We start from the raw sequence: 25,651 nt of genomic DNA on the forward strand, positions 1-25,651 counted from the left end.
TCGGTTGGGGTTTGGTGTTAAATAAAAGTGAGACCTTGTGCAGTGTCGACCCCTGTGGCCAAGGCTGTGCCTTTATTGTGTAGTGGCAGCTATGCCAGGCTGGGAATGCCAGCTCAGCCCATCTTCATCACCTTGTAGATCCAGTCAACATAGAGGGAAACACGGATGAAGAGGGCGGGCAGGTCAGTGCGGGCACACACACGGGAGGGGGTGATCACCCCCTCCAGCACCCAGCAGTCAGCGGTGAGACAAGCCAGTGGTCCGCCGTAATCGCCCTGTGGCACGAAGAGAGTGGTGTCACCCTGGTGCCAGCACCTTCCCTCACCCAGGGGTGGGTGTCCCCAGCCCAGCTCACCTCGCAGGCTCCCACGCCAGCACGCAGCGGGGCAGTGCACAGCTCGCTCTCCTTGAGGCGCCCCCGCAGTGCCCTGTTGCACTCGCTGTGGGCCAGCACTGGCAGCCGCGCCACGTTCAGCACGCTGCCGTCCGCTGTGCCTGCGGGCAGAGAGCGCGGGGCAGCGGGCACAGGAGGGAGCACCAGTGTGCAGGGATACAGGGGAATGGCACAGGCAGGGGATGCTGTGCGCAGGGAATGCATGGACAGGAGGATGACATGGCAGTAATGTCATTGCAGGAGGATGCGGAAGGGAGATAATGCGGAAGAGGGATGCCATGGACAGGGCGATAGCAAGGGCGAGAGATGCTGTGGGCAGGGGGATGGAATGGGCAGGAAAACACTATGGAAGGGAGATGCTGAGAGCAGGGGTATGCCAGGCATCTGGGGGTTGCTGCCGGCAAGGGATACTTCGAGCAAGGGATGCTGTGAGCAGGGAGATGCCATGGACATGCGGATGCTGTGGGCAGAGGGGATGGAATGGCTTTGGCAGGGGCTGTATTGAACAGGGAATCCACCAGCAGGGGCTGCCTGTGGCAGGTACCTCTGGTTTCCCCCCAGCCGGCGATCTCGCAGACAGTGCCTGCAGGCACAACATAGCGCTCGGGGGGCAGGCAGATCAGGGCCACACGCCTGGTCAGAGCAGCTGGCCTGTGGCAAAAGGGGCAGTGGGACAGTGCCAGCCTGGCCAGCAGTGGAGCATGGCAGTGGCCAAGGCACAGCCACTCACCTTGCTAGCTTCAGCATCACCAGCTGGGACTCAGAGGGGCCGCAGACAATCCGCACGATGGGAATGGTCTGTTGGTCAGGATCCCCAGGGCCAGGGTCCTTGAAGAGCGTCCCCAGCTGCACCTCATAGCCCGTCAGGTCGGCATCACTGTGGGACAGGGACATGAGGGCACAGGGGGGTCCCACCACCCCACGCCCAGCTTCAGCCTTACCAGGAGAAGAAGCACTGGCGTGTGCTGATCACCCACTGCTCTTTCACCAGGGATCCCCCGCAGAAGTGCACACCAGCCCTGTGGGGACAGGGGTTGAGCTCTGGGGGGACACTGAGTACATGGCAGCGCACATGGGACACCCCCTCACCGGTTGCGGATGCTGACAGTCCAGGGTGAGTTGCCAGGCTGGCCACCTACGATGCGCCCCTTCTGCTGCAGCCTCTCCTCCCGCTGGCCACACTGCTCAAATGTCACTGTGTCTGTGGGCAGGGTGGGCATCAGCTGGGGCTGTACCACCAGCACCCACCCCAGAGTGCCCACCCAGGACCCGTGGGCCGCCACCTGTATTCTCCATGATGGAGGGCACTGTGCTGCCAGCTGCAGAGAGAAAACAGAGGGTAGTAGTGGCACAGGATCCAGCCACCCCGAGGGGACCAAAACTACCCTGTGTGTGGCCAGGGTCCCCTCTAGCTCTGCAGGGATGTGGGTACAGGCTCACAACAGGGCTTGATGGCACAATAGTCGAAGGGGGTACGGGGGTCCATGGTGTAGCACCAGGGGCCATGGCTGTCATCATCGGGGTTGCGGCAGTAGTTCTCCTCCAGGCGTGCCTCAGGGTGGGTGGCAGGTGAGATCCTACCAGGAGGCAGTCACCATCACTGTCACCATCCCCATCCTCATCTCCAACTCCACCTCAATCCCATCTCCATCCCCATCCGTGTATCCACCACCCCCTCTCACACACTCACTGGGGCACGTGGGGTGTCTGGGCAGCCCAGGGCTGGCAGGTGATTCCCTTGCGGGTCTTGCTGATGTGGCCATGGTAGTGTTTGCCGTGGCCGTGGTAGCACTCTGGAGACAAGCAGGGAGAGCTGGCATCCCTCACAGGGGCACGGGGCTGGGCACCTAGGGACAGGTGCCTGGGGGGGCTCACCTTGGGCATCCTGCTCATCAGGGCAGCGGCGGATGTGGAAGCAGAAGGCGATGCGGACAGTGGGGCGGGAGGTGAAGCACCATGGTGCCTCTGATCCGTCGGGGTTGCGGCAGTAGTTCTCCTGCAGGTCCCTGGAGGAGGGGGAACATGGCTGTCCCCTCTCAATCCCACACTCGTGGGTGCTGCCCAGCACCACCCTCCTGGGGTGCACAGCCATCTCCTTACTTGCACGGGTACTTCTCAGGCACGAAATGGTGCTTATGGGGCACCTGGGAGTCCCAGCGCTGGCAGGGGATCCCCGACACAGTAACATTCACTTGGCCACGGTAGCCTTCACCCTTTCCCCTGAAGCAGCCGTTGGTGACATTGACAGGCCGTGGGCGTTTTTCTGCTTGTGTGGCCAGAGAGAGGGGCAGAGTAGCAGGGTCAGGGGTGGCACCCAGGACCCTCAGGGCCCAGCAGCGCACGATGCTGGTGGGGACTTACTGCAGATGCGGATGCGGCAGTACTCGCGCTCCCGCTCGGGGTCGGTGGTGTAGCACCAGGGCCGCTCGGAGCTGTCAGGGTTGCGGCAGTAGTTGTCATCTAGCCCCTTGTCAGGGTACCTGGGCCAGAGACAGGGAGCAGCAGTTGGGGCGGCACCATCACCCCAGCACCTGGCACTCAACGAGGGCAATGCTGGGGACTGGGGGCCAGTACTTGTTGGGGTGGTAGGGGTGTTTGTGTGGGTGCTGCAGGTCCCAGCGCTGGCACTCTGTCCCTGATTCGGTGTGGTCCACGGTGCCACGGTAATCCTCCCCATTGCAGGTCATGCAGACAGCTGCCAACAACTGCAGAGCTCAGTGTGGGAGAAAAATAGAGCACAGGGTGATCCTGGGATGTGGCACTCACCATCCTCACACTTCTTTATGCCGCAGCTCTGGTGCCGGACATTGGGATCAACGGTGTAACACCAAGGGCCCCGCTTGTCCTGGTCAGGGTTTCGGCAGTAATTCTCCTCCAGCCCATTGCGAGGGGATGGCAGAAACCTGCTGGCAGCAGAGTGGGTAGGAGAGCTGACAGGAATCCTTTGCCCTGGAGCGGGCACAGCAAGGATGATGCACCACCCCGTCAGTGCCATTGCCCCCAAGCTGTACCCATTGCTCCTATGCTATCCCACACTGCTCCCACCCCATTCCCCATTGCCCCATGCTGCCCAGGGTAGGTGCGATGGGACAGCCAGGGACACGGGGGCACCTGTGATCATGTGGTGTTGTGGCTTGCCAATGCTGGCAGCGCAGCCCTTTCTCCGTCATGGCCCGTGTGCCGCGGTAGCTGGAGCCATCGCCCCCGATGCAGTCCCGCAGGTAGTCTGAGCAGAGCCAGGCACCTCTTCAGAGCCCCAGGGCCGGGTCAGAGCAAATGGGCAATGAGGAGTCCTGTGCCCAGTCTGTGGTGTCCCCATGCCCACCCATGGCACCAGCCCACCTTTCTTCTGGTACAGGTCATAGCGGATGTTCTTCTGCAGCTGGATGCGGGGTGAGTGCTGGGTCCAGGGCAGCAGCTGGCACAACTGGCTCTGCTGGTCATGGTGGAAAGCCCTGGGAGGCACAGCAGGAATCTGGCATGGCACTGTGTGAAGCCAGGGCCAGCAGGACCTGGGTCACACACGTGAGCACCCTGTGTCCAAGTGCAGTGACCCGGTGTTGTGGCCCGTGCACTCCCACCTGCCCCGGGGTGGCGCCGTGTCCTGCTCACCGGCAAGCCAGGCTGGTGGCACAGCGCTGGGCACACTGCTCCGCAGTGCCCTGCTCCGGCAGTGGTGGCTGTGAGTCCACAGGCACTGCCAGCAGCTCGGTGGCTCGCAGGCGCTGGAAGTCATTGAGGGGTGAGCGGTGGCCTGCGGAGTGTGGCAGGTGCTCACTGTGCCCATGGGGGCACAGCATGAGCACTGGGGCCCTGTGGAGTGTTGGATCCCTGCCCTACGGAGGAGGATATCCCTGTCTCACAGAGCATGGGATCTCTCTGTCCCACAGAGCATGGGATCCATGTCCTATGGAGAAGGGGATCCCTATGTCCTGATCCATGTGCCCTGGAGCAGGAGGGTCCCCGCCCTACATCACCCGCTGCTTCCGGCACCCCCCGTCCGCCGTGGGACGGGGCATGGCCTGCAGGCTCCCGGCCCGGCCTTGGGCCCCGCACTGCCCAGTGCCCTCCAGCCCCATGGCGACCCACCCTGGGGCCCTACCTGAGCCCAGAGCCGCGGCCAGGGCGAGCAGGACCCCCAGCACGGGCTGCATGGCGGCGGCCCCGCGTCCCCGGGCCGCTGGAGCTCCGGAACGGCCCCGAGCAAATATTTGCGGTCAGGCTCGGGCCAGGCGGGGCCGGGGTCACCCCGCGGCGGGCACGCGTGGGGCCGGGCGGGGCCAGGTCAGGGGGCGGGACTGAAGCGGAGAGGGCGCGGCCTGGTGCGGCGGGGCGGGGCCAGGCGGGCCCGGGGTCACCCCGGGGCGGGCACGTGCGGGGCGGGGCCTGAACGGCGGGGCGGGTTCTGGCGGAGCCGGGGTCACCCCGCGGCGGACCCGCGAGGGGCGTGGGTGGGGCCTGCGCGCAGGAGGCGGGCCCGGGGCAGCGGGGACGGGTCCTGCGCCAGTGAGGCGGGGCCTGGGGGTGGGGTGGGGCCCTGGAGGCGGGGCAGGGGGCGGGGCTGTTCGACGGGCCCCACGGGAGCGGGCGGGGCTCTGGGGCGGGGCTCTGGGGCGGGGCGTGGCCGCACGGGGCAGCTTGGCGGGGCGGGGCGGGAAGGGGCGTGGCCAGCGCTGTAGCCGGGCGCCGATTGGTCGCGGCGCGCTCGTGCCGCCGGTTGCCAGGCGCCGCGCGCGCGCGCCAGCCCCGCCCCCGGGTACGTGCCCGCGCGGGGTCGCGCTCGCGCCGCGCCGCCCGCTCGGTGCGTCGGGGCCGCGGAGCCGGCGGGAGCGGGGCCGGGCCCGGCGTGCACGGTGAGAGCGGGGACGGAGGAACCGCGACCGGCCGGAGCGGGGCTGCGGCGGCACCTGCCGGGCCGCCCTGCCCTTGGCGGCGGGGAGCGGGGCTGGCGGCGGTGGCGCGGCCTGGGCAGAGGCGCGGCGGGCCCGGGCCTGGCGGAGAGCGGGCGGCGGGGTGGCTTTCCCGGCGCGGCGCCGCCTCAGCTCGGCGCGCCCTTCGCGGCCTGCGGGACCGGCCCCGTGCCGCCTTCCCGCCGGGCCGCGCTCCCTCCGCGCCGCTTTCCCGCCGCCGCCCTCGGCCCTGGGTGGGCGCCGCGCCCGGGAGTGCTCGGCGGGGCCGGGCGGGAGGCGGAGCGGGCCCGGGGCTTCAAGCGGCTGGGGCGGCCCGGGCTCTACCGGGTGAGTCTCGGGGCTTCGCCGGGATCGGCCCAGGTGCTGTCGGTGGCGGCAGCCGGCTCCGGTTGTGACAAACCCCATGTGGGCGTCCCGGGCTCTCCCCGCTCGCCGGGACCGGCCCGGCGCCGTGGGAGCACAGGTGGGTGCCCAGGTAGTGGCGGAGCTGTGTGTTCCTCAGGGACGGGCGGCTGTCCCGGGCAGCGGGGCCCTGTGGGGCTCTGTGGGCCCCGCCGCTTCCCGGGGCTGACCTTGGCTCCGGGCACCGCGAGCGTGACTAACAGCAGCGGTTGTTCCGGGAGGGACAGACCCACAGGCTGACTTTATCTGCAGTCCCCAGGGCAGGTGACTAAAGGCAGGTTAGTGGTTCTACCCCCCAAAAAGGTCTAAATGGCAGATAGTACTTGTGGCCTCCCTGGTTTCTTGGAAGCAACAGGCTGCAAAGTGGCTCACACAAGTTTCCAGTGCCCATCAAGTCAGCATGCCTGGGTTTACTGAGTTTTGCCACAGGTTTGAAGTTGGCGAACGTGTGTTTTTGGAGCGTAACTGGGTCCTGCTGCTCGGGGGAAGGTGTGGGCAGGGGGATGTGGGACCTGGCTGTAGGGATCAGTGTCGCTCCCTCTGGTATATCTCCCTTGGTCCAGGAGTTTTGGGCTCCTAGATTTGGGAAAACAGCACTGGCATTCACCTGTCCAAAATGAGATTAAAATCTTCTTTTTGTGTTAAAAAAACAAAGAATTTGCCTATTTTCTCTTAGCCCTTCCAGGCAGGAGCTTCTTTCTACCATCCATTTCTGTTATGTGGTTGATTACTAATGCCTCTTGCCTTGTGAGTACTGTTCTTAACAAAACTTGCTATTTAACTTTCCAAATGGAATGCTGTCTCGTCCCACCTTTAGCTTTACAGATTCCTTTCCTCACTTTTGGAGTTTCTAATTCTTAGGGTTTTTCACGCAGTCTCTGCTGCTATACCAAGCATCCTAAACCACTTATTCATTCTTCCCAATGCTTGTCATTGCACTCTTCTCTCCTAAATATAGGGTAGTATGCCAACAGAAGGAGCTTGAGAGCAGGCTGAAGTGCTGGGAACACCACTGTTTACTCAGAGGAGTAATCAGCAAAGCCTGGCTGATTCCAGGTCGCACCGGCTCCTTGCTGCAGTTCAGGCTCACTTCTTTGGGAGCTGGCACAAATGCTCCAATAACTGGGAGATGTTGCTGACAGCACCTGCTGGCTTAGACATACCCATTTCTTTAAGCATTGTGTAAATAGAGTTGTAAATTCTGCTTGATTGTTGGCATCACACCTGGAGAATCAGTACGAATTATGGGGCTGATAGCTGTAAGATGTTCTGCTCACTCTATACCAGTAAGTTTTGTATGTGTGGGATTTGTTGACCCCAGACATTTGTCTGCTCTTGGAAACACTGGTTCTTGCTGGTAACTTACCCACTCTGTTCTCCTCGTGTCCCAGTACCTGGAGTGCTGAGCTGGCTGCTCTGGGAGTGAAGGAGGGTGTGTGACAGGCAGAGTGGGGACAAAGGAGGATGTGTGACCCTTTGCCAGCTCCAGCCGTGCAGCTCCTGGTCAGAGCTGGCCCAGCGCTCTGGCCATGGCTTGTCTTCCACGGGCGGCTGCTCTGGAGGAATTCTGGCTGCCTGTCCTGGGAAGAGCCGTGCTCTGACAGCGAGGGGTGGTGTTGGAGGGAGCCCTGCTGCATCCTGGCTTGTGTGAGCGTGCCAGCAGACAGGCCTGGGAGTGCTCTGGGGCTCTGCACTGAGCACCAGTGGGCACTGAGGGGGAAGAGAACGGTGTGGTTGCAGCAGCCAGATCCTGGGGAGGTTTTCATGCTTTGGTGTCTGCAGCACAGGTGTCAGGTGCAGTGTGTTGTCAGCCTAGCTGAGAAGGTGTGATGGTTCTGCCCTGGCAGGAGTGGTGTTGCTCACCAGTAGGAATGGTCTCTCCTTGCCTTTTCCTTGTTCCTTGGAGAGATAGTGAGACAAATTGTCCTGGACAGATATCTCCAAGGGTGCCGTGCCAGCCTGGGGAGGAACTCTAGCTGATGGAGTAAAGGTCTGCCTCGTTCTGGGAGTAGCAGCTATCTGAAAAGTTTTGTGGAGATGATTTTGGGTGGTTTGTGCCTTTACTCCTGTTAGCTGAGGAATAGTACTGAGGAGTTAAGTCTAGTGATGATTAATTTGAGTGAGGAAAATGCAAACGCTGAATTCTTCTTAGGCAAACAGGGGTCATGTAAATAAATGCCTCTGGCATTCTTTGTGGTGCTTGCAGACTGTCTACCAATTACTTCTGGTCTCTTGCTGAATCAGTGGGAGGCTGTTGCTCCTTGAGCTCCGAGTACTTTGGCGGTGATTTGGGTGAAATACAAATAAACACAGTTGGATTGACCTAGTGTATCTGAGCTCTTGGTATGCTGAAAATGTTTGTTCTTAGAATGTTTGTGCAGTCTGGAGAGCTCTGTACCTTAAACCCATTTTGCAAAGGACTGTGACCATGTTTAAGCTGTGAAAAATAAAATATCAACCCGAAGAACCTGTGCTTTTAGGGTTTGTTCTGTGAGATTGAATTTGAGCAAACTACTAAGGTGCTGCTGGATGGAAAGTTAATGTATTAACCTATGTGAACACTGCATAGGTGCACATCCTAGTCTGGTGCCTTCTGTCTGTGTATCTCTCTCTGTGCTTATCTGTTGACTGAAACGGTCTCTGGTTCAGCTTTTCTGGGATAAAATTTTAGCTTGCCAGTAAGAAAGATGGTTGTGTGTGTTTGATGTTACCAGTATTTTTGTCAGTGGATTTTTCATGAGCATCTGAACTGCTCTGCTGATGCAGCAGTGTCTGAAGGAGATGATCCAAGTCCCCATGTCAGGCAGGCCCTGTCCCTGTGCAGTGCCTGAGCTGGTCACTTGGTGACCAGCAGAAAGCTCCCTGGCTCTTGTGCCTGTTTTGTGAGCTGTTCTGAGTCAGTGAGGAGGACGAGATGGGGCAGGGTGAGTGGCATGACTTTGGAGTTGGGCAGGCAGCAGGGGCCTCCTGTTTTCCTGAATGCATGTCCTGCTCAAGGTCACCTCACTGCTGGTTTTTCAGAGCCTTGAGGCACCCTAGGAGATTCCCTGGAATCTCTGCCCATGGCAGCAGTTTCCAAATCTGGGATCCTGTCCCTGGACAATGTGTTGGGACCCAAGAGCCAGAGGGGGCTGCAGGGCTACCAAGTGCTCCTTCATCTCCTTCCTGTGGCCCTCTGCCCTGTCTGTGGGGAACTCACAATGGCTGCCAAACCCCAGCACAAATGGTGTTCAGCTCTGTGGCCCCTGGCTGTGTCACTGTCAGGCCATGCCAGTGGCACCATGCTGGTCCCGGGGTGAGGTAGCAGAGGGCTGTGTGGGAGGGCTGAGCTGGGTAAGCCTCACTGCTTTTGGAGCAGAGAGGTCAGACCCCAGACATGCCGTTGTGGTGCCTGCAGTCATTTTGCTCAGCTGACCTGTTTTGTCCCTGGGTTAACTTTCTGCAGTTTAGTAACCTGGATTTTCCATGGAAGGACCTTGTGTTTCCCCAACCAGGAGGAGTTTGTCAACAGCTCAGCGCTGCAGAGGGAAAAAAAAGTGAGGCCCAGCCTGGAGCACCCCCAGGCTTGTGGGCATGGTTCCTGTGATGGGCATGGTTCCTGTGGTGGGTTAGATCAGAGCAAGTGGTCACCTCACAGCTCACAAAACAGGCACAAGAGCCAGGGAGCTTTCTGCCGGTCACCAAGTGACCAGCTCATGGTTTGATGCTCTTAAAAGGGCCCATCTCTTTCTCTGCTTTCAGCTGTGCCCTCTTGCCTCCTCCCAGGGGCCAGCTGTGGTGCTGAGCTAATGCATTGAGCAGTTGATTCTGCTGATTCACTGTAAAGTTGGTGGTTTTTTTCAGCTTGACCCTTTATTCCCTTTGCAAGGGAAGGATGTTGGACCATCCTTGAAGGCAGGAAGCCATTGGATCAGCAGAGCTCTCCCTTTGTAATGGTGCTCTTGGCCATAACAGATATTTACTTTTTGAGGGTTGAGTTGTCCCCCTGTTTCACTGTCCTGCAGGCATCCTCTAGGCCTGGAGAGTGATTCTTGGTGGGATTCAAAGTACTGTCTGGCTTTGACATGCAAGAGGGTGAGGCTTGGAAACTGCAATAAAATTTGTCCCAGCCCCCCTGGGTTCAACTTTGTTTAGGGTTTTTTCTTTAGAAAGCCACGCTCAGATCCTCATCTGACCTGTAATAACGTATCTGAGTGAAGGTTTCCGCTCGTGAATTCTCTTTTCTCACCTTGTGGTCTCACCACAGTGCTCTTGCCATCATTGCAACCCCAATAAGAATATGCTGTGTCTTTCCTGCTGTACTTTCTGGGAAGGGCTCTATTCATAGAGGGTTTCCACAGGCAGATTCTAAAATATTTTGTGTGCTGGTTTCTCTGAGCATTCCAGCAAACTGGCTCAGAAGCCCCTTCCTGCAGTCCTTGGTAGATCCTGCTCGTTAGGGACCTGACGGGCAGCATTCCTGCCCTCCCTCCTCTGGGGTGGAGAGGTGGTTACAGAGAGGTTTCAGTTCAGTCTCACGTAGTTACAGGTCACAGGAGTGCTGGATGTGTGTACTGAATTCACACGGGCTTCCCTCTTTTTTTGGACTAGACTGTGCATTTTGACTTCAGAAAGCTTAATCTTCTGTGAAGTATGTTCCTTAAGGGTAGGGATTAGCATTCAGTAATTTTGATGAGAGTTTCCAGTAGCAGATACTGATCATTTTATATCAGTCCCAAAGGCTAGGGATTGATTTTTGGATGAGCTGGAGTGATGGTTTGAACCAGCTGTTTTCCACTGAAGGGTTGAATCATGACAGGTGATGTGAAAGCCTTGTGCCACTGTCACAACCTCAGACTGCAGTGTGGGGACTGTGTGCTGCTGGTCTTTGCTAGGCTGGCCCTAATTTCCTCTTCCCTCTTGCCCCCAAATGGATTCTCCCAGGCTCTGTGGGAAGCACATCTCTTCCCAGAGCTTCCAGGATTTCCTTGGAAGTGTGCATGGCTTCTTTGGGACTTTTCAATTTCAGTGGAGAGGGACCAAGATCCCTGTGTGTAGTGCTTGGTTATTCAGCAGTCCAGGATACTGTACAGATTCCACTTTAATCAGGGTGGAAATAGTTGTGAGTTTTTCCAGTGTGAACTTTTTTGTAAAGCAGCTCTTCAGTATTGGTCTCTAGCTGGGAGTTTCCTGTACAGCAAGAAGTTTCATCAGATCTTCTCTGAGTATTGCTGAAATGTGAGGTGTGACCTTCGTGTTGTGGCACTTGGGATTCCTGCAGGAAGGCTTTACACAGGTGTGGGCTTCTAGGTGGGGCATAAGAGGCATATTTGAGGCTGCAGTGATTCCCTGTTTATGTCCCCTAGGCTTTCTGCTTAGGTCTTGACCTCTGTGGAGTGTGAGCTCTCTGTGCTGTAGGAGCTGATTCCTGCATGACAGACCATGCATGGTGTTTCCCCACCCCAAAGGAAATATTTCTAGTGGAATTTTTATGATAGTGCCTGGGGGCCTACATTAAGGGGATAAAAGGTGGTTATTCTAAAACCCTCTCTGAATTCAACTTCATAGGATCCTACCAGGAAGCTACACAGAATCAGTGTAGCTTTGTGTCTTTTTCTCTAAAAATCAGATTTCTGCCTCTTCAGATACAGGTAAAGGCTGGCTGGAGACAAGGGTGGGACTATGCCAATTCCAAGGGAGAATCTTCTTCCAGTGTTTTTCCTAAAATTCAAAACCTCCTTTGCCTATCTTCTGAAATTCCTTGGCATCTTTCCTTTCTCCTACCATAGCAAGAGCTTTAAGACATGTGGGAAAGTGTAATTGCAGAGGTACTGGCATCAGCTGAACTTAATGGGCACAAGCAGCTCATATAATTAATTTGTTTCATTAATTCTCAGTTTCAGTTCATTGAAAGCTTCTGCAGTGTGGTGTTTGTGCACAGAATAGCTGTTGTATGGGATGTGTAAGAGGTCCTGCAAGTTCTGCAGCATGGTCACAATGCAGATCTTCCCATCCTGAATGGGATAGAGCATCAGGAATGGGGCAGTGAGCCTTATTTTAATGAGTGTCCAGGTCATATCAGGTGTTTTTTAGGCTGGGCATTAACGTTTGTGTTGATGGCAGTAATTCTGAGTGATTGGACTGAGACTGTCATGTAATCTAGCATAAAGGTCTGTGCCATGCTGCTGTATGTGTTTCCATGGTATCAGTTCACTTCTCCAGGGTGAGCTGTGTGGCCAAAACGTGAAACTTTGTGTCCTCTACCTGGGGAATTTTGTGCTTCCAGTGGTGTTTATAAAGCCAGTGCTCCGTGTTTGTCTGTGTGCCTTGTGCTGGTTGCTCTTTCAAGAAAGAGTTACCTCATCTTAGAGTAAGATTTTGTTTGAATAGCAGGGGTCAGCCTCTAGGGAGGTAAGAAATTTGATCTGAGAATGACAATTGCTGAGATAAATACAAATCTTCAGAAATGTCCAGAGAAAACTAAAGCAACATATTGTAACAGTACTGCATGCAAAGCCCATGAACCCTTAGCACTAAACTGTAAGAAAAGTGTAGGAATTGGGCTTTACAGCCTCATGAAAACTTTGTAGTCAAAGCTAACATGAAAAAGGGCTTCACTTGCTACTGGCAATGATGTAAAATTGTATATTGAGGGATTAAAGCTTTGAGCAGGCAGTGGTGCTCCCTGTGCAGTAATGGTGATAAGCCAGGATAAAAGTTGTGTGCGAATCTGTGTGCTGAATGTGGCAGAGGGAAATACTCCATGATTGCCATGGCTAATTTGGATGTGAGGTTTGCTTATTGAAGCCTCAGTCAGAGGTAGACGAGCTCCTGCACTCTGGAAGCACTGTTCCAGCCTGTGATGTGGTTCAGTCCCCACCCTCCCCTCAAACCAGCGTCCCAGCACCAGCACCATTGCACTGCACACCCATTATTCCTGAAAACTGGAATGCTGACCCTCCTCTTGGTTCTTGCTGCTCCACCAAAGCTCCTCCAATCTTTTAGTCATGGAGTCAGGTGGGAGTGGCCCGAGTGCTGCTGGCCTCCTCCTCCTCCTGCTTTCCCTGCTGGAGCCGGGTCCTGCTGGGACAGGAACAGGTGGGGCCGTGCATCTCTCACACACCTCGGTGACTGAACATGGCTGTGTGAGCTCAGCCTGCTCTGGCAGTGGGCTGTGCCTGCCCCTGGGTGTCCCTGCCCTGGCAGTGGGCTGTGCCTGCCCCTGGGTGTCCCTGCTCTGGCAGTGGGCTGTGCCTGCCCCTGGGTGTCCCTGCCCTGGCAGTGGGCTGTGCCTGCCCCTGGGTGTCCCTGCCCTGGCAGTGGGCTGTGCCTGCCCCTGGGTGTCCCTGCTCTGGCAGTGGGCTGTGCCTGCCCCTGGGTGTCCCTGCTCTGGCAGTGGGCTGTGCCTGCCCCTGGGTGTCCCAGGGGAGAGGGGTCGTGGTGCTGTCCTGCTGTCACAGGAAGAAGCTGTTTCCTGCAGACCTCTGCGCTGCATCCTGGTGCTGTGTGCTTTGCTCCAGTGTGACCCAGCTCAGCAGCCTCCAGCCTTTTTCTCTTCCCTGAATGGCAGGCTCCTAAAGCCTCCCCTGGAGGTGCATAACTCTGTATAGGAAACTTAATCCTGCTGACTCCAGGTAAGCCTCTTCTCACTTTTTATGGATTTCTTACAGTCTGTTCACATGCTGGTTCAAAACCTTTGCCTTGATATGATGCTTCAGGAAATCCTTTGAGGCAGCTTCTCCTCTGTGCCACAAAGAAAGGCAGAGAGCAGAGGAGGCAGTGAGATTTAGGGTTTGGTTTTTTCTGAAGTTAAAATGAAGTTGAGATACTGCATACAGGGGCACACCTTGGCCACACATACCTATGTGTTGGGATGAGTTGGTCAGTTCACATCCTGCTGGAAGAGCAATCTGCCACAGCATGAGGGAGATCGTGGAGAGCAAGGCTGTGTGCATAGCTCTGCCCTGGGAGTGTCTTCTGGACTGGTGTGGTGTGTGGCTTGGTCACTCCAGCTGGGAGCCCAGGAAAGATTGCTCCACATGCTGAAGTCCTCGTTTCTGGTCATATATGGGAATTAAGGCTGGCTGGGCTGACTCCCTAGGCAAGTGTTTAGGGGTGAGATTCTTCTTTAAGCAGTGACTAAGATGATTATTAGTGAATTCTGCACAGCTGACTCTGAGCCCTGTTTGGGACCAGCAGTTGTAGGCTGTGCCAACTGGAAAAGGTCAGCTGAAGCTTGGAGCTGCCTGGGCACACAGTGAGGTGTCTGCTTTGGAGCAAGGAAGAGCCACCCTCAGCTTCTGCAGAGGCAGATGGCTCAGCTCTGCAGCCTGAGCCCATCCAGGAGCAGACACCTTTCACTTCCCAGTGTCAGTGTCCACTGGCATGTACAGGAGCTTGTAAGCACATGGGTCTGCATCTCAAAAGAGCTTTTCTGCTCCAGTCTGGGAGTGGAGAAAGAATCTTGATGGGAAACTTGGTAATGTGAATCTACTCTTTAAGAGCTTGAGGATCAGCTGAAGGGGCCAGTGTCCTCCTGCTTGGGCTTTGTGGCAGCAGCCATCTGAGCTGATTTGCAAAGCACTTTCAAAGGCAAACAGTTGTCCTATTTACCTCCTCTCCTCAGTGGAGAGGAATTACCTGTGTCAGCAGAGCCGAGAAGTTATTTTTTATTTCAGGCTTGGTGGGGAGGAGTTTAAATTTGAACTCTTTTGGGTGTAGCTAAAGATCCTTCTGGAGCAGAAACACAGCAAACCATTGCAGCTCCCCATCTGTGTGGTGCTCCTGAATGGAAGCACGGCCCTTGGGGAGAATGGTGCTACCTCAGGAGCTGATACTGCCAAGCATAATGCTCCAGGTTTTTATCTTCAGCTGGTCTCTTGCACTCAACAGGTTGCCAGTGTAGAGGCTGTTGGTGCAGGAAAAGAGATCTTGCAGCAGTGTCTCGTTCCATTTGTGGTTGCAGGCTTTAGAGAAGTCCCTCGCTTAGAAAAGTCACATGAGAAAAGCATTTCATGTATTTTTAGATGTCTTTTAAAGTGGCTTAATGGCTGAAAAGAAACCTGCATCAGGTCACTGGCCTGCCTGCTGCAGTTTGCCCAGGAGTGCTCGAGAGGACTGTTAATGTGGAATGGATCCAGTCAGAGCCTCCTGCTCTGAGGGAATTGCTGTGCCTGTACCAGGATGCAGCTGCTGTGGGAGGTGACCGTAGCTCTCAGTGTGTGCTGCTCAGATGCTGGTTAGGACAATAGTGGGAAATGAATGGGAGATGTCCAGCTGAACCCACTTTAATTTCTCTTTATCTTTGGAATTGTCTGGGTTTTCCTTGGTGTCTTTGTGCAGTGCTCTTGCCTGGCACAGTTTGTTGCAGGGTCCAGACTTGGTGTGCTCAGCTTCTCAGTTGGTTTGAGCAGGTGCTGCTGGCAGAAGAAGTCCTACTTTTCCCTTGTGAAAAGGAAAAGAGAAGTGGTCCTGCAGACCCCACATCCAGCCTGGAGGCTCACCAGATGGGAACTGGCCTCTTGTTTGTCTCTTTTTGCATTCCTTTAATGTGTGTCATTTCCCACATCCACTTCTCTGTGCACTATAACTCTTGTACCAGCACAAAGGGAAGAGAGGGCTGGGATGGGAAAGGTGGAAATGCTTCCTTGGGCAGTTACAATGATTAAAATGATGATATGGCTCCCTGTGGGTCTTCAAGCAGGCTGGACCACATCTGCCCTGGGAGGAAGAGGCAGGGAGAAAGCTCAGCCATTCCTCTCTCTGCAGATTTTCCATGTCTTTGCCAACATGAGAGGATGGATTACAGCTTGCAGGCCCCATGTTGCAGGATCCCTTGAGATCTTTGTGGGCCACTGAACAGGAGGAAGAGTTCACTGGTGTAGGAAGGAAGCATGATGCAGTGCATTGGAGAGTGGAAGTATGAGCTGACATCCTGGGGTGCACATGTGGGTGAGGTTATTGGTGTTTCAGATGTTTGGTGGCTGGGCTGTCATACCCCTGCCTACCAGATATGAAGAACATTTTTTCCAGGAGTCCTGCCCTTTAAGAATAAGCTGAAAGAATGGGAAGCAAATACAAGTGAAGAGAGCAAGGGACTTGAGAGAAGCCTCCTCTAAAAGCAGTAGTGTTTATGTAACAGCCAGCACCAAATATTCATATAAGATAGGATGTGATTTTTACCTTGAAGCATCTGGTGGGGTGACCATTCAGTGACAGTGTGTAGGCAGGTGGTACAAGGGGCTGGAAAGCTGCAGGTTGCTCTCCTTGTTCTCTGAAACAATCTTGACCATAAATGATGAAAGCCTATGTCTGACAAGAGGAGGAAGCAGCCAGACAAGGTAAAACCTGGGAAAGGTGTGTGGTTTTCCTTGTTTACTTGCTAGAGTGCTTAATAATAGAAATAAGTAACTGAGGGGAAACTTATGTGTTTTCCATCTCTTGAAGCCTTTGACTCAAGACAAAGTGCAAAAGTGACTTTCGTCAAGAGGTGGAAACTTCAGGGACCTGTGATTAGGTCTCAGTAGATGCTGGCCTTCAACATGATGTGGGCATGGTTAAGAATATAATCTAAAGTACAAATGTTGAACTTTTAAATGTGACCTGCTAAACTAAATGAGTATTTAGCAAGAAAATTCATTATTCTTGTCCCTCTCACTTAAAATGAGGGGGGGCTGTCCTAAGAGCTCTTTGGAGATGCCTCTGCATCTCACCCAAAGCCCCAGATTGCTGCTTGATTTATGCCTCCTCAATGTGAGCCCAGGTTTCTGGGGGTGAATTCTAACAGTGACCCTGGAGCAAGAGCAGGTGGTCGGGGGTGTGTGTGGCTAGTGAAGGTGCTCCCTGGGGGTTCCCCATAACCAGTGTCCTGCCTTGTGTTGTCTGGGCTGGCCTGGAGGCTGCTGTGTGCTGCTGGGCTGAGGCAGATGGACAGCTGCATGTGCCACTGCCAGCACTGCCTTGTAGGGACATGTGCCGGCTGTTTCTCAGAAGGCTCCTGGAGCTGGTGGCTCCTGCAAGCCTGGCCTTTTCCCTGGGTGCCTTTTAGTGCCTGTATAAATACCAGCAAGCTTCAGATACATTGCAAATTCTGGCCCTTTTTTTAAACCCAAGTCATAAATAGGTTGGTGCTCACTTGTGGGTCCGGCAGAGCTGTCACTAGAAATGATGTAATGATTAAACTCGGCGTCATGACAGCTTTCCTGCCGAGCTTCCCTCCCAGGTCTTGTTTTTCTGTTCTCTTCAGGAGCATCACAGGTGCCAGGTGAGATACATTTAGGGCCTGGAAAAAAGTTAATTTAGCAGAACTCGCTATGAAGTGGCGTTTCTTAGGATGAGACAGCCCAGCCACAGTCTTCTCCTTTTGATGCAGACACTGATTGTGCTCACTCTGCTTCCCAGGGAGCCCGTCCCAGCTGCAGCACAGCTCTGCACTAGATTTTATAGTTACTGCTCTTTGGAATAAGTGTCATTTTAAAAGTATCCAGCCAAGAAAGAGCACAAGATGTAATTCCAGTGACGTTTGTGGATTTTTTTGTTTGGATTTTTTTTCTCCAGAAGGACAGTGGTTTCTATTAAAGGGAATTGGCAGTGCCTGGCCTTTAGCCCTGGGCGGGAGATGAGCTTTGAGGGCTCATCCCTTTGCTGCAGGGCCAGGGTGGTTTTCTGAACTCCTCAAACAGTGCAAAGCTCAAATCAAGCCATTCCTTGCACATCTGATGTTTTTGTAGTTAACCTGTTAAGCTTTTGTGTACGAAGCAGAGGTCCTGGGAAGGTATGAGAAACAAGCTATTTTTACTCCATCACAAATAGGGCTTGGCATGTTTATTTTAGACTCCGGAGCTGCTCAGGCCACTGTGGGGTTTTTTATAGTCTTCTACTGTTCCTGTCAGATTAAAAAATCAACTTGAACTCTGGAAATCACAGGAAAATAGGGTGCCCCGGTGTACTTGGCTCCAGTGAGGCTCTGAGGAAGCTGCAGGGAGGAGTCGCCTGTGTTGTGCACTGTGCCAGTCTCGGGGTCTCCTGCATAGCAGAGAAGTCTTTTCTGAGCCACCAGCTGTCCATGGACTACGTGCCCTTCTATTGCATCAACTACCCTGCAGAGGAACAGTTCCCTTGCTGGGTGTCCTCACTGCATCTGTAAAAGTCCACAGGTGAATAACTTGAGGAGCTCTGGGGGCCAGAGCAGAGCTTGGCCATGAGGTGAGCAATGCTGCAGCAGGTCATTTGTGCCTCCTGCTCCACAGAAGGTTTGAGTTGCCAGGTCACCAGCATAGCTTTGAATAATTTTTTTTTTGCTGCAGACAAGTTCACCAGGCAGCAGGAGGTGAAATTAATGAGACCAGCTCGTTTTCCTCCTGCCACTGGAGTCTGAAAAGGGAAGGATTTAGGTCAGTCTTGCTCAAAGAGTGGGAGGATGCATGGAGGGCCCTATTCCTGTCCCTGCATGGCCAGCTCTCTGCTCCTGCTGACGTGGTGTGGTTGAGGAGTGCCCCTTTAATTGCAGGTGTGCTTTGCACAGGCACTTCCAACTTCTAAGCTCTTTATCCCAGTTTATTATTAGAAGGAATTGAAAGTGTGGCCAGTGGTGTGCTCACTCCATGGTGGTGGTGTGCACAGTGTTCAGTGATGGGTCAGTGTTGTGCAAATGTGTAACACAAGCAGCCCAGATTCTCTGCCCACGCAGGCTTAACCTCTCCACTGAGGAGCCTGGGCAGCAGCCAGGGACTAGAGCTGAGGGCATCCTGTGAGCCCTGGGCTGATGCAGCCCCTTTGGGGTGCAGGCAGCTGACCCCAGAGGCTGCAGTGCTGCAGAGTTTATTATGAGATTCACTAATAAACAGCACTGGTACTAATTTCCAGTTAGAGCATTTTACACACTTAGTATTCTAAAGCTCATAATTACTGCTAAATCTGGCAAATGGCACCCCTTCTGAAGGGCAGATCTGTCACCCTTCCCTGCCATGGCACTCTGTGTTAGTGTGCAAGTGCACCCCACTTTGCCCTCCCAGCGAGCCTTTTGGCCACAGACCAGATGGGGAGTCCAGGTTGTCTGGGGCATTCCCTGGCACCCTGGGGGTTCAGTCTATTCTGTGGGGTCATGGCTGTCTGTAGGTGCCCCTGCTCCTACAACAGGAAGGTTGGCCCTCCTTTGTTCTCTATCTTACACCTTGTTCTCCATTTTTTCCTATTTCAGAACCCATCTCTTCCTTGCCCATATCCCTCCAGATTCCCAGGTAACAGCCCTGTATTACTTTCTGCTCATCACTTTAAGCTCTGCTGCATCCATACCCAAACCTGGTGTTTGTGCTACATAGAGGTTTCATCTCTCAGCCTTGTCTGACTCGATGTCACCTCAGTGGCCTCACGAGTCTCCACACCCCAAAGCTCCCCTACAATTACGTGGTGTGTGTTGGCTACCCTACACCAAAGACAAAAATCCCTAATGCAAATCACTGTACTTCAGCCTTGATTCCTCTCCCCATGTCCAATTAAGCAGTTTCTTAGGTGCAGTCTGCATACCAGTGCAGGAAATTAACATTTTTCACAATTTTTAGGCTTACCCAGCATCCTTACCCAGGGGCTGTTGGAACTGCTGCCATGGCTCCCTGCAGAGGTCCCAGCTAGCCATGGCCAGCAGTGCTCCATCAGGACCTCCTGCTTTATAGCTGTCCCTGAAGAATTTACAGCCTAAGCTGTAAGGATGGAAAAGGAGATAGAGGGGTCATGTAGCCCTGTTGTGCTGAGCAGTCACAGAGCTCCTCTAAGCTGATTGAGCTGATAGTGGTGAGGAACACTGGCAGGCACTTACCTGCCCCAGGTGCCTGGCCTGACAGGCATGTGTTCTTTCTCCCCAGCTCCCCACAGCACTGATGGAGATAACTGCAGTACCCCGGGGCTGTTTTCCCCCTCTCAGTTTCAAGAGCTTGATGAGCAGGAGGGATTTGTGGTGAGGATTGGGCTTTCAGCTTGGTTGTTATCTGTTGGGTTGAGTTAAGTCTGGCTTTCAGAAATAGGTAAGGCAGCCAGGCTCGGAGTGTCTGGTCTGTTCTCCAGACAAAACACGAGCTTGATGACAGCGCTGTGTGTTTTGGATTAAGCAGGCCTGAATTTATTTGTCAATATTAATATTTGTGTACTGTGCAGCGCCAGTGGAAGTCTGTGCTCTGAAGGTTAAGCTGTGTTTAGTTGGTATCTGGTGCTCCAGGACCTGTATCAGTAATGGGATGGGTGCTGGGGAGCAGGATCTGCCATAGCCACCCTCTGCTGTGTGCTGTGCTTTGGACCTCCCAAAAACACAACTGCTGTGTCTGGGTTTTCCCTTCTGCAGGAGGGTTCAGTATCCCTGTGGATGCAGTGTGTTTGGGTTGAAGGGCATGGATTGAGGTCTGTGTGCAGACAGGATACCCAGGTTAGGACACAGGCTGATCCATTTTCCCTGTTCATGCTTCTTTGCTGCGTCTGTAGAGGAGCAGGGCCTTGGGGGAGCTCTGGCATGTCTGCAGTGTAGTTGGCTTGTTACGTGCAGTACTTGTGTCCTGGCAGCCCTGCTCACTGCTCAAATGGAGCTCCCAGAAATTGCTGCCAGTGGAACGCACTGTGGCTTTGTCAATGACAAAAATACCTAGTTCTTGAGAGAGTTACTTTGCATACAGAGTTACTGGTGTATTTTCTTTTGCTTATTGGACTGTTGAAACAGGGAGGAAGATAGATGTGAAAATAAACCTATTGTTGTTGGGTTGTGAATAAAGATGTTTTAATCCACGATTAAAACAGGATTTGGTGTATTGGTAGAGACCCAATGTTATTATGCAGACTAAATGTGTTTGTAGAAAAGTACCTGAAAAAAACCTAAAAGTGATACCCTAGGCAGCACAGCAGAGTTTTAAAAATCAGCAACAATTTTGCCTGGCAGCCTGCAGATCTAAACGTGAAGCATTTCACAGCACTTGAATAATATAATAAATTTTGAAACAAAGTGGTTTAAAATATTTATTTATTGAAAATATACTCAGGGACTGGAATGCAACTACACTAACACTTAATATATTCCTGGAAGAGTAGTGTGGCTGGTCAGCATTTGTTTTCCAAACTCTATTTTCAGCTCTTCCAAACGTTTCCATAGGTGTTTTGGACAGCTTTTCCCTGGCGTGCTGCAGCCCATGGCTGCTGCCAGCAGGCTGGGAGAGCCAGTGTGACAGAAGGGCTCTGTGCTGAGCCCCCCACCATGGGAAACTTGCTGCTCTTTCCCAACAGTCCCAGAGCAGGATGCTGGGGGGGCTGTGACCTCCTTCCCCACCTGGCATGGGTCCCTTTCCCCAGGACAGGTGCAGCTGTGTGCTTAACCTTTGTTGCCAGAGGAATTCAGCCCTTCTGCCAAATGCCTCATTCTTCCTTTCCTGGGATGATCCAGCCTGTCCCCTGCTGAAACAGCCCTTCCCAGGGTCCTCTGTGACAAGGCTTCTCCTCCTGTGGCTCAGGGTGACCACCCACACTTGTTCTTCTCATGCACCCTTGAGCAAATTACTTTATTTCTTTTATTTCCCGTGTTTGCTGCACTGGCTTCGCTCTGGCTTCTCCCATCCTCCTGATTTCCTCAAAACTGCGAACATGTCAGGTGCATTTCTTCAACACAATATCCCTAAGGGCAACTCTTGAATAATCCTCTCAATGAGGAGGAAGCCAGAGGGGTTGGGGTAGAGTGTCTCTTACCACGTTATCACTTGCAGCCTGAGACCTGGCAGGAGCTGACATCGACGTGCGCGTTGCTCCCGCAGAACAAACAGCCTTGCGAATAGAGCCGCGTCTCTCCGAGGCCATGGTATAGTTTGTTTTTTGGGACAAAGACTACTTAGGCATCTGGATTGCATTGGGGATTTTAAGGGAAAGATAAATTATTAGTTTGCAGTGAATGGAGAATGACTCTGATTGCTCTGTGAGCGTGCTTTTGCCAGCTCGCTGCTCACGGGCTGAATTCACGTTCCCGTGCTTCAGAAGGAGAAACAGCAACTGTGGAGGCTGCTGGCCGTGTCCTGGGAACAGGGGGCTGAGCAGACCTTTCCCGACCTTCTGGTGCACTGAGAAAACATGCTCATTTTATGGGCAGTTAATTTATAGAAAGTTCCTGTTTAAATTTCCTCCAAGGCCGTAAAACCGGAGGACAGCTGCACGCATTAGCTGGCTAATCAAACACTGCTCACCCCTGGCTTGCCCTCCCCTTCTCCTCACCACCACTAACTTCGGGCTCCTTCATGTGAGTGAGTGTGGCAGCTTTGGGAAATACACTCTAAAGCGTTCTGCAGAGGAGTGGCTGGTGCTGCCAGGGTTTGGGGTGTCCTTTCTGAGCCACAGCTCTTGGGACTGTGCTGTTCCACAGGAGCATCCAGGGTCAGTCAGATTTTGTATCGCACTCTCCCTGATTTATAAAGACTCTGCTGTGCTCTCTGCCCTAAGGAGTGGTGCTGCCTGCCATGGAAATATCCACCCTGGGCTGAAATAAAAACTTTGTTCACATTTTGCTTCTCTTCCAGGCGTGGGGAAAGCTGTGATTGTTTCCTGCTGCCTCCTCCCTCCTTCCCCAAAGACTGCAAATGAGTAAAACCTCATAGATTTGTTTGCAGTTGTGTCCAAGTTCATCTTTCGGTGAAAGGAAATCACTTTAGATGGGTGCTGGGGCACCCGAGCTCCAGAAATGCAACTTTGCCCTGGCTCCCTGCAGCAACCAGCCTGATAGGATTTCAGTATGGGTATGTGCTCTAATAAACTCGATCCTAATAGCTAATTTTGATCTAGTTTGAGAGAGAGGTTGGGAACTTAAACGCTGAATCTCTTGAGAGCTCCTCAGAGCTGCTTTTTCCTGTTCTGACAACAAGCAGGCTCATGTTCCACCCTCTGCTATAATTGTACTGGTTTATTTTCCATCACCTTCTCACCATGTTAAAACTAATGATAACAAGGAGAAACTTCTAGCCCACGTGCAGGACTGAAAACCAGAACTAAACTCCTGCTCCTGCTCTCCCAGGAGTGTCTGCTGCTGCTCCTAACAGCTGTCCTGCCTGCTCTCCCTGCTGCCTGTGCTCATCACCTGCAGGGAAGGCAGCAGAGCCCTCTCTGTTTTGGAGAAGTTGCTGTGTTTTCACCCTTATCTCCCTTGTGCTCTAGGGAGTGTTTGACCAGTGCAGAAAATTACTTTGGCTCTGTGGTTGGAGGCTGCAGAGACCTTTTTGGAGCCCCCTGCTTTATCTGCCAGGAATTTAATAGAGGTATGATGGCAGGAAAGAGCAAAGGTGAGCACGTAACACCCATTAGAAGTTTCTGAACCTGCGAGGGCTCCTGCAATAAACCCCTTCAGCAGATTGCCCAATGTAATGCAAGAAAACTGGCCTTATATCTCTTCATTTTGTTTAAGCTGGGGCCTGTTTCCCTGCCTTTAAATCTCCTCTGCAGCAGTTGGGGGAAAAAATGCTGCAGAAAGAAATGCCAGGAATGTGAACAGCAGGTGGGGACTGGCAGATGTACTTATCAATCAGGACAGGCTGAGGAGTGGTTTATTCCTCTAAAGAGCTACTGTTTGCCTCCAGCTTGGTTCACTCCTGTCCTCTCCAACTCCCTCCAGCCTCTACCAAGGTTCAAATTAAGAGCAGGGTAGATTTCCTGGTTCTCTGGAGCATGCCATGCTTGGTGCAGGACTCCCTGCTCCAGAAACCAGAAGAAGGGGAGGGTGGGGGCAGACCCTGTAAATCACACTGGAAGGGTTGCAGCAGCAGACCTCATCAATAACATACCACATCTCAGGGATGGGATTTGGGAAGTCTTGCTTCCATAGTGCCCAAGCAGAAGACAGACTCGATTAGTTAATTGAATTTTCTGCACTGTTGCTTTTCAAAACATGACTTCATATCTCGGAGGAGTGCGGAGTTATTTCAGTGGACAAAACCCCATATTAAGGAGGTGGTGCTTTGAGATCACTTGCATTTTTGAGTGACAAGACTGACACTCTGGATTGCAGATCTGGACCTGTGAGAAGGGGAGCAGGATCCTCTGGTCCTGGGGCTTCAGAGGGATTGAGCCATGGTTTGGTGTGGCTGCTGCTGATTCTTTGAGCACCATTCACTTCATATGGAAATGCCTCTTTGTAGCAGGGCAACCCGATTTACATGAAATAACAGGCTAAATGGCGAAAAGCCTTTATCTGTTGATCTCTAAGCAGCTTTCCCGGGAGTGTTGGCAGTGTATGTTACAAGCAGAGCAAACCTGCCATCACAAACGACATTATGGATGCTTTTCCCTCCAAGCTTTCATTCTGGCTGCTGTGCTTGTGTCAGAATTCATGTGTTATCCCAGTGCTTTGGATGCCCTCCGTTTCTGTGCACTGGTGCAAAGCCCGGAATAAGCCATGGGCTTGCAGGTGATGTGATCAGACCTCTCCTTCAGTGGCTTGCAGGTATTTTCCCTGGCTACTTCAGCTGGTGTGGATCTTGCTGTGGTCTGCAGTGCTCCAGGCACCCAGCTCCAGTAGTGATTTGCCTTTGTAGGGGCGTTGCTGATGTTGATAGTTATCTTTAAGAAAAATGAGGGCACATCTGCCCCAAGCCTTCTTATCAGTTTTTCTTCAGATTGTTGCTTGGTTTTGTGAAAGAGCAGTAGAAGAGAGAAATAGCTTTCCAAGGAATAAGCACAGTGAGAATAAGGGACCAAGCAGGGGTATAGAATAAATCAGGCACAGAATAAAGATCTCAGAAACATCCCTTTTTCCAGCAGCAAAATGCTCTTTTCAAATTCTGCTCACAGGGCACCACCTTGGCTAACGGGGGCTTGTGTTGGGAGGTGCTCCCTTCAGGTTTTAGAGAGCAGTTTAGCAGAGCTGAAGCAACAATTCCGGTCACAGTGCCATTCCCAGTGCTACCTGAGTGCATCCTGCCTGGAGCACCTTGCCCTGGCCTGTGGACCCTGGCAGCCAGCCTGCTCCTGACTGGAAATGGGTCAGCTGGTGAGCGATGCTCCTTGCCATGGAGCTGCCCTCCAGGGCAGGCACCGAGCAGGGTGCAGTGCAGTAACCAGGGAGCAGCACGTCCCGATGCCACCAGCCCCACAGCACATTCCCCAGGAGCTGCCTCCCACTTGCAGCCGTTTGGGCAGAGCTCCCTGGTGCAGGATTTTCCCCAGTCAGCTCCCATTTGGAGTGGATCCCGGCTCATGCTCTGGGTGTGGGGTGGCCTGCTGTAGCTGCTGGGGCAGTTTTGCCTCCGCAGGGCAGCGAGGAGCAGCGGTGTCTGGGTGACACCGGTCACACTACCTGCCACGCAGACTGTTTGCAGTGGAATTTAACTCTTGAGCTTAACTGCTCCCTGGAATTTCCCATGCCGAATTTCCATGCTGTGTCCTTGCCTCCGGCTTTGTTTCAGCTTTTCAGCAGAAGCAGTTCGGCCATTTCCAAGAGTTAAAAGATTTTTGTTTAAGTTTTATTTTGTCAGTATTTAAAAACCAAACAGCCCCTAACTGCTTGCGTTGAGAGGTGCTGGGGTGGCACAAAGGCTGCATGGAAGGTTGGCAGCCCCAGGCTCTGATTGCAATACCTGTGCCATCTCCCCTCCCAGCAGAATGCCCTGTATCTTATGGATCTTATCGGGTTACAGGCGTCTGCAAGGCTCCCAGTTCACCAGTGCTTTGTAGACTGGTTTTCATAGATCCTGTCCATCCAGGACCTCCTCCAGCCCGGGGCCAGGGGGACTGAATCAGAGTGGGAGGGAGGTGCTGCCTCTGCCACTATCCCAGTGCTGGGAGCAGGAGCCAGTCTCTCCTGGGCTGCTTGCTGACACTCATGGGTGGCTGATGGGCTCACCTGTCTCAAAGGCAGAAGCTGGTGTAGAGGTGGAGAAAAGCAGTAAACTGTGGTACTTGCTGGGACCAGCTCATGGACAACCTTAATTCTCAGGTATTGTGATTTTTTAACTCATTATTTGCA

The 25,651-nt window shown here is 53.5% G+C and overlaps 2 protein-coding genes across 7 annotated transcripts in view; one reads left to right on the forward strand and one right to left on the reverse strand.

Annotated features, from left to right (window-relative positions):
• Window positions 1-35: 35 nt before the first annotated feature.
• MST1 (macrophage stimulating 1) lies at window positions 36-4,679 on the reverse strand. Of its 6 annotated transcripts, none has more exons than XM_066557901.1 (18): window positions 4,497-4,679; window positions 4,007-4,148; window positions 3,737-3,849; window positions 3,506-3,620; window positions 3,161-3,297; window positions 2,969-3,089; window positions 2,756-2,874; window positions 2,495-2,657; window positions 2,270-2,400; window positions 2,085-2,187; window positions 1,835-1,971; window positions 1,678-1,713; window positions 1,484-1,595; window positions 1,336-1,413; window positions 1,125-1,271; window positions 939-1,045; window positions 356-495; window positions 36-275 (listed from the first exon to the last, which is right to left on the reverse strand). In XM_066557901.1, the coding sequence occupies exons 1-18, from the start codon at window positions 4,546-4,548 to the stop codon at window positions 114-116; spliced, it is 2,115 nt and encodes a 704-aa protein (XP_066413998.1). In that variant the 5' UTR covers window positions 4,549-4,679; the 3' UTR covers window positions 36-113. The 6 variants fall into 6 exon arrangements, with proteins under 6 accessions (XP_066413998.1, XP_066413996.1, XP_066413997.1 ...); XM_066557899.1 differs by having other exon boundaries at window positions 2,495-2,660; XM_066557900.1 differs by having other exon boundaries at window positions 3,161-3,300.
• Window positions 4,680-5,171: 492 nt separating this feature from the next.
• Window positions 5,172-25,651, forward strand: part of DAG1 (dystroglycan 1) — a 50,098-nt gene continuing 29,618 nt past the window's right edge. Inside the window, exon 1 of the mRNA XM_066558223.1 lies at window positions 5,172-5,247. The gene's annotated coding sequence lies outside the window, so the exon portion shown is untranslated. The remainder of the gene's footprint in view (window positions 5,248-25,651) is intronic.

The sequence above is a fragment of the Molothrus aeneus genome, chromosome 12 (genome assembly GCF_037042795.1).
Source record: "Molothrus aeneus isolate 106 chromosome 12, BPBGC_Maene_1.0, whole genome shotgun sequence".
Lineage (NCBI taxonomy): Eukaryota > Metazoa > Chordata > Aves > Passeriformes > Icteridae > Molothrus > Molothrus aeneus.

What these genes read in the sequence shown, in the direction of transcription:
- MST1 (XM_066557898.1), bottom strand. Translation starts at nt 4,548, where the DNA reads ATGCAGCCCGTGCTGGGGGTCCTGCTCGCCCTGGCCGCGGCTCTGGGC. An exon ending in TTGTGCCATCAAGCCCTGTT is followed by an intron (nt 1,714 to 1,834) that starts GTGAGCCTGTAC and finishes TTCTCTCTGCAG; the next exon opens with CTGGCAGCACAGTGCCCTCC. An exon ending in CTCCATCATGGAGAATACAG is followed by an intron (nt 1,596 to 1,677) that starts GTGGCGGCCCAC and finishes CCCTGCCCACAG; the next exon opens with ACACAGTGACATTTGAGCAG.